Here is a 15,531-nt window from a genome sequence, read left to right on the forward strand (position 1 = left end):
ATGACAACCCCCCCCCCCCCAAAAAACAAACAAAAAAAAAACAATATATATGTATATATATATGTATATATATATAAATGAAAATCGTAATAAGTTGGAAAATCAAGAACAGTGAAAAAACTTTCAGCCTCCACCGGGATTCGAACCACGGGCCTCCCGCTCTGTACGCGGACACCCTAACCACTAGGCTATGGACGCTGATTGTATATCCAGAGGTTCGAAACCGGTAAGGAAGATCGTAATTCCACTGTAGGCGTTTGTCACCTGTATCGAACAATACTAGTTCTGTTTTTGGTGACATATTTTGCCTTATATACATATATATATATTTATACTTACCAAAAACAGTCAATACACGTCAAAACTATATACTTATTTAAAACAGCAATGAACTCCGGCTAGTTTAATTCATGTTAAAATAACTATTACGTGTGCGTTTCAGATAAGAAAATTGAACGTTCTATATAGAATCTCTTAACATTACTTACAAATACTTTCCGCGCAATCGTATTATATTATTAGTTTAAAACAAAAACATGCTTGAACAAATTGTCATCCCTACCCTCTCACTACCCTTTCACGACCCCTCACTCTCCCTTCTCGAACCACCACCCCCCCCTGTTACTACCCCTCACTGCTCCCTCTCTAGGATGAGGTATTCTCCTGCAAGACTTGTTTTCCTCCTACCAAGCCTCAGTTTGCTCATTGTACTTCTTCTTCTTCTCCCAGATCCACTGTCACCTTTAAAAAAAACTATAAAACATGATTGTTGCTTAAAAATCTTGCAAATAAACAACAAAATATAACATGAGTTCAATCATAATAATTAAAACAGAGCGATTGCTTGTTTTCACAAACTTTGTCTATGTGTCTGTCTGTTGTTGGTGAAATAAATACCCTCCCTGGCTAAACAAGATTAAAAATGATATATCAGATAAAATAAAACAAGAAGTTACTTTGGAATTCTTCCCAGAAAAGTGTCACAATCTATATACAAGTCAATTGGCATTTAAAAAAAAAAAATCCATGCAAAAGTAGAGGACGCTATTCACCTTTATTTTCGAAACTTGGCTGGCAATGCATTCTATACCATTTAGCATTTAGTCTTTTTTTCTTACATCTCATATGAAGCTGTAAGATAAAATACATTAAAAGATTCAAACTAAAATTTACACACGTTGATATTTGATAACTGGGCATTATCTTTGAGTATTTTACAAGTGAGAGATCGATCGTGGAGTAGTCTTGACCAGTGGATATTTTACATCCACACGATTTGCAAGTGCAGTGGCGTAGGAAGGTACTTTTGAGTGGGGGGGGGGGGCTGAAGACTGATGGCCGGCCTGGGGGAGGGGTCTAAGGGGAGGGGGTGTCCCCCTCCCCTTTGGATTTTTTTTGCATTTCCAGGTGGCCTCAGATGCAATTTGGTGCAATATAGCACACTTCAACTCCCACTCCATTTTGTAAAGAATTTTGCATTTTCACCTGGCCTTAAATGCAATTTGGTGCTCCAAATGAGATTTTTTTCTCATTTGGAAATGAAAAAGGGGTTTTCTGACTTGCGGAGCGGGGGGGCGGAATGATACTTCCGCCCCCCACATTTTTCACTGGGGGGCTGGCGCCCCCCAGCCCCCCCGGTTCCTACGCCCTTGTGCAAGTGATACCATTTAATTTTAGTTTTATCATGCCATGCACTTGTAAAATCAACTTTTTAACCTTAGTTGCCGTATCACAGTAAAAATAAAAATACAGCTTGAAAGGTATATCACTTACTTGCATACTCTTCACCGTATGTCGTTAAGGTGGCTTACATAACCTACAACTACAACAAAACATTAAATTACTGATAGCTCATAAAATACAGTTAACACTTGATTATTACTTAATACTTGATACTATTACTTAATACTTGATTATTACTTAATACTTACAATAACACTTGATTATTACTAACACAGTTGCAGAATATGCTATACCTATTAACCATTTTGTGTGAGTATAAATCTATATATTACAAATTAAGGTACACGTTGCTGGCTGATATAAAGATAAACTGTTTTGATGGGTGTGGTGGTGGGGAGTGGGGGGGGGGTGTGGAGGTCAAATCATATCACATGTTAGCAAACCTCCTTGATTCTGTCGTAGACACGTATGCTCGTCAATCGTTCTTTCTCTTGTCCCATGGCTTTATGCGTAAACTTTCGGAATGAATTTCATTCTTTCTCTTGTCCCATGACTTTAGGTGTAAACTTACCAAATGAATTTCATTCTTTCTCCTGTCCCATGACTTATGTGTAAACTTTCGGAATGAATTTCATTCTTTCTCTTGTCCCATGACTTTATGTATAAACTTACGGAATGATTTTCATTCTTACTTCTGTCCCATGGCTTTATGTGCATTCTTAAGAAATGAGGAGTAAAGCCCATGCTTGTTCTCCACTCATTTCCTTATGTGGATACTTAATAAATATAATCCATGCTTTCGCTTCCTGTCCTATTGCTTCATGTGTTTACCTACGAATAGCGGAATGAAGCTCATACTTTCTTTCCTATCTCATTCTGAACGTACTTACTGAAGTCCTTGACTTCTGTCCAGTTATTGTGCTCTATATGGATACTTACGAACGGGTAATGAACCCCACACTTTCTGTCCTGTTTCATTGCTTAATGTGAATGTTAGCTGAATGGAGCCCATACTTCCTCTCCTCTCTCATTGCTTTATGTGAATAGTTACTGAATAAAACCCATACTCACTCTCCTGACACATTGTTGTCTGTGAGTTCTTGTACTGAATGAAGCCCATAGTTTCTCATCTGTCTTATAGCTTTACTTGAGTACTAACTGAATGAAGCCCATACTTCCTCTCTTATCTTATTGCTTTATGTGAATATTAACTGAATAATGCCCATAATTTCCTCTCTTGTCTTTTTGCTGTCTGTGAGTTCAGTTCTTGTACTGAATGAGGCCCATAGTTTCTCATTCATCTGTCTTATAGCTTTATTTGAGTACTAACTGAATGAAGCCCATACTTCCTCTCTTATCTTATTGCTTTATGTGAATATTAACTGAATAAACCCATACTTTCTCTCTTGTGTTATTGCTTTATGTGAATATTTACTGAATGAAGCCCATACTTACTCTCCTGACGTTTTGTTATCTGTGAGTTTTGAACTGAACGAAACCCATAGTTTCTCACCTGTGTTATTGCTTTAGTTGAGTTATAACTGAATGAAGCCCATTCTTTATCTTCTATCTTTATTGACTTATGTGAATACATACTTAATGAAACCCATACTTTCTCTTTATCTCATTGCTGTCTGTGAGTTCCTTTACTGAATGAAACCCATACTTTCGTACCTCTCTTGTTGCTATATTTGAGTACTTACTGAATGGAGCCCATTCTTTATCTCCTATCTTATTGATTTATGTGAATACTTACTTAATGAAACCCATACTTTCTCTCCTGTCTCATGCTGTCTGTGAGTTCTTGTGCTGAATGAAACCCATACTTTCTTACCTCTCTTGTTGCTTTGTTTGAGTACCTACTGAATGAAGCCCATTCTTTATCTCCTACCTTATTGACTTATGTGAATACTTACTTAATGAAACCCATACTTTCTCTCCGGTGTTATTGCTTTTTGTGAATATTAATTGAATAAATCCCATACTTTCTCACTTGTCTTATTGCTCTCTCTGTGAGTTCTTGTACTGAATGAAACTCATACTTTCTTACCTCTCTTGTTGCTTTATTTGAGTGCTTACTGAATGAAGCCCATTCTTTATCTCCTACAAGGGCGGCGGAAGCACTTTTAATCTGGGGGGGGGGGCACCGACATCAAAGGGCACTTTGCAGAAATTCGATTGGACTGATGCAGCCTTATATTTAGTACCCTTTATGACTCTTATTGTATAATCTTATTTGCGTATACACATCACTTCATCAACGCCCCCACCCCCCCCCCCCCTCAAGGAAAATATGCATACTAGCACTGCAATATCCAATGTGCAAATTGGGAAACAAGGAACGAGTTTTCTTTTGAGACAAAATGAGGTGAAATCATGCTAGTCGCTAATGTAGGAATCTTCCGAATTAGAGTTTATTTCTTGTTAATATCTTAACAAATTTTTTTTCATTCGAAATAGCTTTGAGTTTGATCCACAGAAATTCATTAAAGTCAGGGGCGTAGCCAGGATTTGAAAAGTTGTATGCACGACTATCTGAGCGGAGCGCCACCATCGGTTGGCGCGGAGCGTACCAGAAAATTTTTGGTTTTACAAACCCCTCAGATGGCCGGAAACGGCCCTTCCCGAGTGTTCATTCTGGTTCCCTGGCCTCTTGCTAACTTGAGATGAGACACCTCAATTTTTATGGAGAAAAAGGGCACATTTTTAACCTGAGGAAAAGTGGGGGGGGGGGCACGTGCCCCCTGTGCCCCCCGGTTCCGCCGCCCTTGATCTCCTACCATATTGACTTATATGAATACTTACTTAATGAAACCCATACTTTCTCACCTGTCTTATTGCTCTCTGTGAGTTCTTGTACGGGATGAAGCCCATATTTAGTCTCCTGTCATATTGCATGTAGAGGGTATAGTTGCTGAATGAAGCACATTCGGAGTCTCCATTTCTCATCCCAAGCGGCTGCAATCTCTCAAAGATAAATAATTCATTGACATGTTTTGATATCACATAGCAAATACACAAACAACATGCATGGACATTAGTGAAAGTAGTTTAACATATGGGGGTGTTACTGTTACCAATACAAATAGTTAAACAATTCGAAGAGGAAATAATACATTTAACGTGAATTTCGTCATACTATGTTCTTACCTTGCATTACGTACAACAACCCCCCCCCCTCCCCTGTTCCCCAAAAGAGAAAAGAAAACATTAAAAGAATAATCTCCTAGTCAGAAAGTTAAATGTGAAATATCGTGTGACCACTAGTAGAAAAGGGAATTTTCACAACATGCAAATTATACTGGCTTTCAAATGTTGGTGCCCTTTCTTCCAAAAAAAAAGGCATTAGGAATGACAAAAGAATAAACTCAAAAATCAGTGCCACAAAACTTAATGGCGTTTAATTTCCTAATTCCTACTTTAACATATTAACGTACCTTTAATTAAGGTGATAATTTGCTTTCAGAAGAAGTTGGAAATGTGACTTTTATTTGAGGGTGCAAACTATCACATCAAGCTAACCTCAATGCTTCCAGACAAAGTAATCAATTACATTTTTAATTTGTCAATCAAAATGTCATTGTTTTAGCCTTACCTTTATATGATCGTTAATGTTCGCAGAGAATCCTCTCTGCAAAATATGATGCTTCCAATTGACTAACACAGAAACGAAAATATTCAAATTGCTTAACAAAGTTTGAAAGCAAATCAAAAATTTCTACAAAAAAATATAAATGTCTAAACGTAATAATAGATTGCATTTAAATCAAAATAATGAGTGTAAGGGTAAATCAGATTTATGCGAAGTTAATGAAAAAAAAAAGTGGTGACTTTCCATGAGACAATAAAAGCACGAATACAAACAAGGAAACAGACAGGACAAATTTGTTTGTTAAAATTAGTCAGTTAGAAAAGTTTTATTTTAATATAAAGTTGAAAGAAAAAAATAGATATATGAAGAATGTTTACTGTGGAATGAAAGAACAATGAAATGACTTTTTGTATATCAGTAACTCAACATTTTAGCATTACTTTATCACTTTTCACAAACTTTACCCGAGCCACGGAGTTATAAGCTCCCCCTCCTCGTTGCAGAAGAATGTAAGGCATCCTCATATTTCTCATCTATACTGAACCCATACATGAACGGGGCGGGAAATGATTGATTATATGGAATTCCAGAAATTCTCGTCCCTTCAAGTAGGCCTACTTGTGATGATATATTTAGTGAAATGTTAGCGGCAAATAAAAAATTTCAATATTTTTTTTTAAACATTTTTTATTGCCATTCACTATGAAACCTGAAAAATCGTATTTATAAACTAGGCAACATTTATTCTAAACCTAAATCAGCAAAATTACAAAACAGAAACAAAAATATCATCTACCAAAGCTGTCATTATTTCAATGGTTGATTGTAGTGTAGTTTATGAAGAAATAGTTTTCAATTGACTTACCTGGACAACTTTCTTCGCGACAGTGAATTAAGCTGTCCTCTTTAAATATCACATCGTCATCGGCTGACCCGAGTTCTCGATCACTCTGAGCAAATTTGGCAGTAAAATCAGGATCTGCACTATCACCTTTCTTAAACTCGACGCAGAGGTATCTAAATTCGCCACAGCCGAGTTGTTCTACTACCAGAGGTGGTGTCTGTATGTTACTTATCCTGAGTGGACCCCCTTTGGGCAAGCTGGTGGCCATCTGTTCGGGTGTTAATACCTGGTCGAAGCTAGGAGATTTCCGGTTATCGCCATCGGGATCACTGGCGACAAAGACCGACATTTCGTACATATCGTTACCGTCGAGTAAAGCCCTACTGTTAGGATCTACCTCGATAACTGCATTGATCGTGAGCGGCACAGGCTCCCCTGGTACGTGGTCGGGTACTTGTTTGTCCCAAACGATGCCATTAAACACCACTCCTGCGAGGAAAAAGGCGTGTCGCATATAAACACGAGAGCATTCATCCATCTGGTCAACATTTAAACATGGGTTTGTACAGGCGTGTAGTGAGGAATTTGCCAAGGGAGGGGCGAAGCCTCTAGGCAAACTATCTAAGTGTAGCGCCACCATAAGTTGGCGCGAAGCGTACAATAAGTTGGCGCGAAGCGTACAAGACAATTTTGGCCGAAAATGCCTCCCAGATCGCTGGAAATGGCACGTCCCAGGCTTTGTTAGTTGCACCTACGCATTTTCTGTTTTGAAATTACTAGCGATATCATAAAAAACCAAAAAAATATGCTCAAAGAAGGTCGCCCCTTCGCCCCTTCGCCCCCCCCCCCCTTGGATACGCGCCTGGGTTTGTATTGTGTTTATATGTTTTAACATACTACTAACATACCTAGCAGGGAGGGGTAGGTGGTGAAAGCAGCTTAAAGAAATGGATTTAAAGTCACAAATCAAGGTTAGAATTCTTAGAATTCTTATTCTTGTTGGTGTCGTGAAGACGTGAAAATTTTAATCACTGTCAAAATGTTGGCCGGAGTGTGAAATTGCGAGATTGATGAACGACATTATTAACGCGACTCCCAATAAAGTAGTTCTTTGACTTAATTTTTTTCGAACAGCTTGACAAGGCCTATTTTCAATTTAATTACTGAAGTAAATTATTAAAAATCTTGTTTTTCACATTATTAACATGGTTTTCTGTGTGACGAATTGTCGGAATACAAAACTAACTTATTACTAACTTAACATATTTAATCTTCATTTAATCAAATGAATAAAAAACAACAACCTGATAGTTGTCTTAATTTCATAAAATGCCATTTTAAAACGGTTAAATTCTCAGTGAATGAAGTAAAATTGCAGACCGAACGCATACATTTGTATTTAAGGGACAGTAAGCAGATAAATTTGACCCTCCTCCACTCCCCCCCCCCTAACAAAATTCATTATCCCCCACCCTGGACCCACTACCTGGATTTCGTCCCTGCCATTGATGATTAAGTTAACATTTACCTTCACAGTACTCTGAAAAGTCAAGACACTCCACGAATGGTACTTGAGTAGGATTAGTCCCAAATGTGTAATCGATGGAAGCGCCCTCGTTCTTCTTCAGTTCAACACATAGAAATGGAACGTCGCTACAAACAAGCCCGGTGAGGTCTCCTTGGAAGTCAAGATTATCAAATTCTAAATCATCGTCATCAAGGAGATCGATATCTTTATGGTAAGGATCAAGTATTCCCTGTTCGCCAATGCGAGGTCCCGAACCATCCGGTTGTTTGTTAAAGAACGTTCCCAGTTCCCATAGAGACGATCCAGGTACGTTAGTAGACAGTAATTTATCTGTGATAGCGTCAACGTTAAGACGGATCGTGTTTGGTTGATTTTCCCAGGCTGGGAAATCGCCAGTCAGCTCGGGAATGAGGTTGCTGAAAATGGCCCCTGTAAGAAGGAAGATACGAAAATAAGAACCAAAGGTGGAGGTTTTGGATTAATATCCACAAAAAAATCGTCTGTTTATGTAACGGAAGTCGAGTCATACGGTTCAGAAAGTCTTTCTAATAATTAGCACCAGAGGGTTCAACTGGTGTTTTTTTTTTACACTAGACCAGTGACACCGAAAACTGGGGAGTGGGGTGGGTAGGTAGGTATGGGGAGTCAGGGAGTAGGAGGGATGAACATGAAGAAGATGAACATTTTGAGATAAATTGTCAATAAAACCTTTAATTAACAGTTCATGAACAAACGTTGAAATATCGGGATCATCAAACGTCAAAAATAGCTAAATACATTTTAGAGATACAAAGCCAATAGTTTCGAGACAAAACGCTGCCATAAAGTTAAGAGTGTAAATAGACGAAATTTCGAACTTAAAACCTCAAAAAGAAAAAACGCCAAAATTTCGACATAACTTTTCTGATAAACGTCAACATTTATAAAAGAAATGTCAACATTTTTAGATGAAACTTAAAATTATCGAGATAAGGCATCAAACTCTCGACATAAAACATTGGACTATTGTAATAAAACGTGGACACTTTTGAGGTAAAATGTTGAAATTTCATCGAGATGAAATAAGTGATGAAAATTTCGAGATCAAATGTCAAACGTTGAAGTTGCAAACTATTTGGGTCGCGGTGGGTCGCGGTGGGCGGCAAGTCATGGGCGGTGGGTCGTGAGGGATAGCGGTGGGTCGCTGGAGTATTCTTTGGATAAATCATCTGCAGTTTTCGGAGCTTCCCGAGGCGTCCATGGTCCAATGTAGCTTTCATGCACAACTGATCATGAATTATAAGGGTTGGGGTCTGGTGGGTCGTGGAGAAGTTCCTGGCCTAAAACGTTTTGCGGACCACTATTCGATTAGGGCAATCCTAGTAGCATCTCCAGTTCACTTTGGAAAATAATGCATCGACTTTCAGCGTTATTATCTCGGAAACGCGATTTAGGAATTGACTTTTCCCAATGTTTAGTAGGGATTCGGGAGAATAAAAAAAAACAGTTGTAGCAAATAGTGGAAAATCTGAAACAGAAATTACTTCAAAAGTTGTAAAATATTACTCCATTTAAACACCCTTAACCATCATAAAAAATGAGAGGATATCTCCTGCCCGTAGGTGCCATCCCCAGACCACAACATTTGCCCCTGGAGGGTCGCCAAGATGATCTCAAGGTGAATCTGTAGCAAAAACCTATGAATACCAGGGGTTTAATATAAATTGCATTTTCATCCTGTACTGAATAAATCTTTAAGAACAAGTAACCTTTCAAAACGGCCTGTCTGTTTTTTACTTACTTGCATAACATTCTTGTGGTTTACATTTGATAAGAGAGTCGCCTGACTCGCTCACCAAACCAGATTCGATTCCCAATGTGAAATCTGGATCCGGGGTATCACCTTTGGCGAATTCTACGCAGACGTACGATGACTCCGGTGTACAACCAACCGTACCAATCTCGAAATTGGTGCTGACTTCAGCCAATTCCAAGTTAGAACCTTTCTTGGCTGTAGAAGCTCCTGCCTCGTCGAGAGTCTGGTAGACTTGGTCTATTCTTGGACCGGATCCATCTTCGTTTGCGCTGGCGAAGACACCGACTCTCCACATATTTTCACCCTTCCGATCAACCGAGTCTTGTGTGAACGAAATGTCTACATCCATAGTAACCGGGGTAGCTGTACCAAAGTTTGGATCTTGCGCTTCCATCTCCCAATCTAAGTCAGTGGCTATCATCCCTGAAAGTTAAAAAAAATATACTTGGTTATACATAAAGCATTCTTTAATATATATATATATATATATATATATATATATATATATATATATATATATATATATATATATATATATATATATATATATATATATATATATATATATATATATATATATATATAAATATATATATATATATATATATATATATAGATAGTTTAAACTGTCATTTCTTTAAATATTCTAATAGTATTTACCTTGGCATTCACCAAGAGATACACAGTCAACCAGCCGTTCCAACTCGTTATCGACTGCCGTGAAGGTAAAATTAAGGTCGAAAGTTGAGATTGGCTCATCCGCTTGGTTGAATTCGACGCAAAAATATTGATAATCCTCGCATACTCCTCCGGTAAATTCGGCATTAAATTTGAGATTTGACCATTCCCACGGTGGATATGCAGGTTTGGCATATTCCTGAGCTGTATCCTTTTCAGAAAAGACATTTTCTTGGAAGGAAAACTTTTCCCCTGTTCCTTCGTCGTTGTCACTTATCCATGCACCTAACTTCCATAAATTTTCACCCCGGACGATTCTCGAAGTTCGTCTTTTATCGACGGTTATATCAAGACCGAATTTGATCCTCTTTTTATCGCCTTCCTTGAAAACTAGCGGTTGGTTGTCGATTATCTCCGTGTTTGCTACAAACATCCCTGAAAAGAAATTATAGCAAAGAAAAAAACATTTAAAATCAATGAATGAAAAAGAGAAATATTCAGTCTGAGTAATTTTTGTTTTTGTTTTGCTTCATCAAGTTTTCTATTTTGGAATTGCAGTATCAAAAGAGATGACCTAAAACTGTTGAAACAAGATACGTTGCATAACTCAATCAGAAATGAAATGTTTATCAACAAAACGTCACTGTTAACTTGCCTCCTCCGCCGTCCTTGCAAAAAATACAGAGAACCAAGGCCCGAATCCGGCTTCAAGGACCTGATTCATTCTGAAAAACATATGGAAATACATATTGAAAAACCGGATGTTTGTTTACTTACTGTAAGGACATTGTGGACAGCATTCACTGTCAATGATAACGATCTCTTTTGGCGCGCATCCGGCGTCCGAGGGACATGATTCTATGTTACAGGTAGTCGTTCCGTTGAGACAGAGACATTCCGTACAGGGATCCAGTCGTGTTGACTGTTTATGCAGTAGGAAACTACCGCGGAATGAACAGGGGTTCTTGTCAAGGATAGAAACTGTAACAAAGAAGAAGTAGAAAAAACTGAATATCGATAGATATAGACACTATCGTGATAGGGATTATCAAACTGCATATTACTGCCTCCCTACATGGCTGGTTTTTAGGTTAGTGTTATACAGCTCGCTGGTATTAAATACTCAACGTCACATGCGTCGCAGAGAAGTTATTTCATTACCAGAATTTTCATTGTTATTCGGTCCCGGATTAACACCCTGTGCTACCTATATATATATATATATATATATATATATATATATATATATATATATATATATATAAACTAGTTTAACCTGCTGTTTGGAGATTTATTGTTTAAGTAGTTAAAACTAGTAATGCTAGTTAAACTAATTTAACAAGTTTAACTAGTGAACTTATTAAAACTTATTATGGGAACGTTACATCTTTTGTTATTAACAATGGCCATCTCTCTCAGTATTTTTGTATTTCTCGAGGTGTAAGACAGGGTTGTCCACTCAGTCTTTTCCTCTTCATTTTATGTTCAGAATTCCTCACATTCATGGTTACAACCAGCTGTCGTATCAAGGGCATATATATCAATAACTCTGAAATTAGAGTTTCACAATATGCCGATGATACTGCTTTTATTTGTAGATGGTTCACGCGCTTCTCTTGTAGAGTTTGTTAACTAAATTCTTAATAATTTTTCTGCCACTTTGGGTTTAAAAGTTAATTTCAGCAAATCATTCTTTTTTCCATTGGGTGCTTTGGTTTCAAGGTTTCACCGTTATTTTCATGAGTATGGTTTTAATGTAACTCTTGGTCCCGTGAAATATCTTCTTGTTTTATTTACTACAAAGAATGGAGATTTCTTGTTCTTGAATTTTCTTCCCAAATTATCCAGGCTCAAACAGTTACTTGGGATGTGGTCAAAGCATGACTGGTAAAATAACTGTAATTAAGAGTTTGGCCATTTCGCAACTTGTTTTTCTTTTTAGTGTTCTACCAAATCCTCCTCTTAGTTTCATCAAATAGGTTAATATAATTTTATTTGGAACAATAAACTTTATAAGATTAAACGTAGCACCCTTATTAATAAGAAAGTTAATGGTGGCTTTGATATGACAGATATTGAATCTTTCATTAAAAGTCTAAACATGTAGCTGGGTAAAACGGTATTTAGCCCCTCAGAGAGGAAAAATATTGTTTGATTTGTACCTAAAACAGTTCGGTGGTGCTTTTCTTTTTAAATGTAATTTCAATAACGAGGCAGTTTCATGTATTTCTAATATTTGTTTTGCAGAGAAGTGTGTGAGGCTTGGGTTTAGTTTAATTTGTATTCATCCAGATAGTAATTACGGTAATGAAATCATTTTAAACAACAGTCATATGATTGGTTAACAATAAAGTGATTTTTCATTATAAAAGTCACAGAACTATTCATGTGAAAGATTTCATTAAAAATGATGGCTCGGTAATTCCATATTGCACGTTTCAAGCGAAAAAATATATATATGATAAATTTTCCTTTTACTTCATACTTTGGGATTATTAACGCCATTCCTAGTCATGGGAGGGGGTACCATGGTTCTGATTTGCTCCCAATGAGTGAAAACAACTTTTATATGTGCATGCGCACACAGAAAATAACCAAACATGTTTATAATAAGCTAATTACCGGTCTCTGCACGCCCCCGTCGTCTATTATAAAGTGGTAAGCTATGAATTTTCCAGTGAAAATAGATTGGAATAAGAGTTTTAGGCTTCCTTATACGGCTGTGAATGACCCCAAAGTATCATATTTACAATTGCGTTTTCTACATCGTATTTTAGGCAAAAATAGCTTGCTTTATAAATGAAAATGGTCAAATCTCCACTTTGTTCCATAATTGCAGTCACGTTGAGCGATTCTGGGAGGCTGTGAATTCAAATTGCATTAAAATTAATAATTACTTTTAAATTGACCAATATTTGTTTTGGTGATTTTGATGATATGGGTAATCCTGTGAACTTTTTTGCATGCTAACAAATATATTTACACTTGTAGGTTGAATAATAAAATCCCAGATGTGCACGAATTTTATTTTAAATTTCTCTTTCGACTTGACCTTTTTATTTCATATCTAAGGAAAACAACAATTTGTGTAACCTTAACGAATATTTTGATTTCTTCATGTAAGCTTATTTATGTAAGTCTTTTTGCTGATTCTTTTGTATTATGTGTTACGGTATTGTAAATAAATACAGTTGGAAAAAAAAATTAACTAGTGTAACTATTTTAATAATGTTAACTAGTTTAGCTATAGTAGAACTGGTGTAACAAGTTGAACAAAACATCCCAACAGAGTAGTTCTACAACTTAACAGAAACCACACTGGCACGCGAAACTCACGAAAAACAAAATCCCGAAATTGGTGGTTTCTACGTACCCTTTTCGAAATTAATAGTGTTGCATGACAGCTGCACTATAGTTTAAACTGCTGTTTAGAGATTTTTTTGTTCAATTAGTTAACTAGTTATACTATTTAAACTAGTTTAACAAGTTTAACTGGTTTAACAAGTTTAACTATTTTAACAAGTTTAACTATAGTAGAACTAGTGTAACTAGTTGAACAAAGGATCCCAAAAGAGTAGTCCTACAACTTAACAGAAACCACACGCGCTTAAAACTCACGACAGTATATATATATTTCCCCGAAATTGGTTGTATCTACGTACCGATAGTAATTCTTTGATTATTTTGTGTTAGCGGGAGAGAACCTTTCGCCAAGTTTAACTAGTTCACTGCAATCACTATAGTTTAGTTAATGGAAGAAAATAAAGTTCCTCATTTAAAAGATTTAATATCGCTTCTAAGCTGAATCACCCACAAAGAATACCTCTCACTCTAAGAATGATAAGGGGTGTTTTATTTTCGTGTCGAGCGTAAAAATGAAAGAATTAGTGTATGACTTGAATAATCACTTGTTTAAGCGACTTACGTGAATGATACACGGATAGGTATACTTGAAAGGAAAAATATAAAACCCAACTATCATTTTTGGTTTATATATATTTAAATAATAATTAAGAATAGAATAACACAACTTCGTTTCTTTTCGCAATATTGTGAAAATATCTTGTCAGTATTACGGAACAAAGCACTAAGGACGTAAAATAATATGGATAAAACAACAATAAGACCCCCCCCCCCCTCCAAGAAAAAAGATAAAATAAAAATAAATAAATTCATTTAAAAAAAACTTTTGAAAAAACTTTTGAAAAAAAGGATAAATTAGTAAACGGAAACTGACTGGGGAAAAAATAGGTCTTCACTAACAATGATTATAAGCCCAGAGATTGAATGCCGCTCAAGCCATACAATTTCTTTGCCCTGCTCCACGTCCACCCGCACCCCTCCCCCACCCCGCCTATCTAACCCCTCAAATGTGGAATTTTAGCTGAAAAAAATATTTTAAAGAATCTTGTCAAACTTCAACTCAACAAGATAAAGCTCGAAGTTAAAATTTAGTCATCAACTTGAAAATCATCTTCAAAATCACGCGAGACAATGAGTAAATACATTTTGGTTAAAAAATTCTTAATTTGGGTTTGTCCCTTTATTTTTTTTTGCCTTATTCCTATTCTTATTGTTACTTTATATTTCAACTTACGTGACGATTCTTGAGAATTGGAAGCACTAAAGCTAGTACTCATAGAATCTTCTTGGGCTCCGGCGAGGAGAAAGAAACCGGCCAAAAGAAGAAATAAAATAGAAAATCTCTGTCCCGTCTTCATCTTGAAAACTGCTGATACAATAAAACCCTTTTCGAATAAGGAGGGGTTTAAAAGTTAAAAACCACTGTAGGGTTACCAAATTATCTCGTCCTCAGAGGTAAGGCATGGTCTTCAATCCTCTGCGTAACCCAACTTTCGCCTTTGAATGTTAAAGAGGTTCTGACAGAATGGTAATGTTGCAAACAGACATTGTTCGTAAAGTTTTGCTTGTAGATTTCACACAGTTTTTTTTTGGTTGCTGAACCAGACAGGCAACCAGCAATAGTCCTTGGGGGGAAAGTTGCTTAGAAGGACAAAAGTTAATTCAGCATGTTGTATTTTCGAGTTTTTCTTCTATATTTTATCAAGTTTGAGTTACTCAATGACCTTGGTCTTGAACGTGATTGTTTGAGAAAGTTGACCTTTAAGGGTAATGATGGCCCTGGCGTATTGAACGTTAAATAATGTTAGGTCAATATACAAGTCCAGACTGTCACCAGGAACATGAACTACCGGTGTGATGTTACCAGGACGATTATCAATATCAGAAGTATACCACAATAGACGTTTCAAGTGAAAGAAAACCTAATTATTGATCTTGGGTTATGTGATAGGTATAGTTGTCGTGAATGCACCCCCACTGCCCACCCCATCACCACCCCAAATATCTTATTCCAGTCGGGAGATATAACGATGTAGAAGAACAGTCCA

The 15,531-nt window shown here is 36.8% G+C and overlaps 1 protein-coding gene across 4 annotated transcripts; it reads right to left on the reverse strand.

Moving 5' to 3' along the window:
* Positions 1-24: 24 nt before the first annotated feature.
* Positions 25-15,284, reverse strand: LOC139964511 (uncharacterized). Of its 4 annotated transcripts, none has more exons than XM_071966122.1 (10): positions 14,718-15,284; positions 10,898-11,101; positions 10,103-10,555; positions 9,428-9,865; positions 7,648-8,076; positions 6,141-6,608; positions 5,279-5,340; positions 4,513-4,641; positions 1,053-1,131; positions 25-753 (listed from the first exon to the last, which is right to left on the reverse strand). In XM_071966122.1, exons 1-10 carry the CDS (start codon positions 14,839-14,841, stop codon positions 632-634), a joined length of 2,508 nt encoding a protein of 835 aa, XP_071822223.1. In that variant the 5' UTR covers positions 14,842-15,284; the 3' UTR covers positions 25-631. The 4 variants fall into 4 exon arrangements, 2 of the variants coding, with proteins under 2 accessions (XP_071822223.1, XP_071822224.1); XM_071966123.1 differs by having other exon boundaries at positions 25-741; positions 14,718-15,283; XR_011791998.1 differs by lacking the exon at positions 25-753 and having other exon boundaries at positions 4,513-4,648; positions 14,718-15,280.
* Between the last annotated feature and the right edge of the window lie 247 nt (positions 15,285-15,531).

The sequence above is a fragment of the Apostichopus japonicus genome, chromosome 23 (genome assembly GCF_037975245.1).
Source record: "Apostichopus japonicus isolate 1M-3 chromosome 23, ASM3797524v1, whole genome shotgun sequence".
Classification (NCBI taxonomy): domain Eukaryota; kingdom Metazoa; phylum Echinodermata; class Holothuroidea; order Aspidochirotida; family Stichopodidae; genus Apostichopus; species Apostichopus japonicus.

Excerpts from the sequence above, each read along its gene's own strand:
- LOC139964511 (XM_071966122.1), bottom strand. The coding sequence starts at position 14,841 with ATGAAGACGGGACAGAGATTTTCTATTTTATTTCTTCTTTTGGCCGGT. Across the intron at positions 9,866-10,102 it reads ATCTCTTGGTGAATGCCAAG|GGATGATAGCCACTGACTTA; the intron begins GTAAATACTATT and ends TTTAACTTTCAG. Across the intron at positions 8,077-9,427 it reads ACCACAAGAATGTTATGCAA|GGGCCATTTTCAGCAACCTC; the intron begins GTAAGTAAAAAA and ends TCCTTCTTACAG.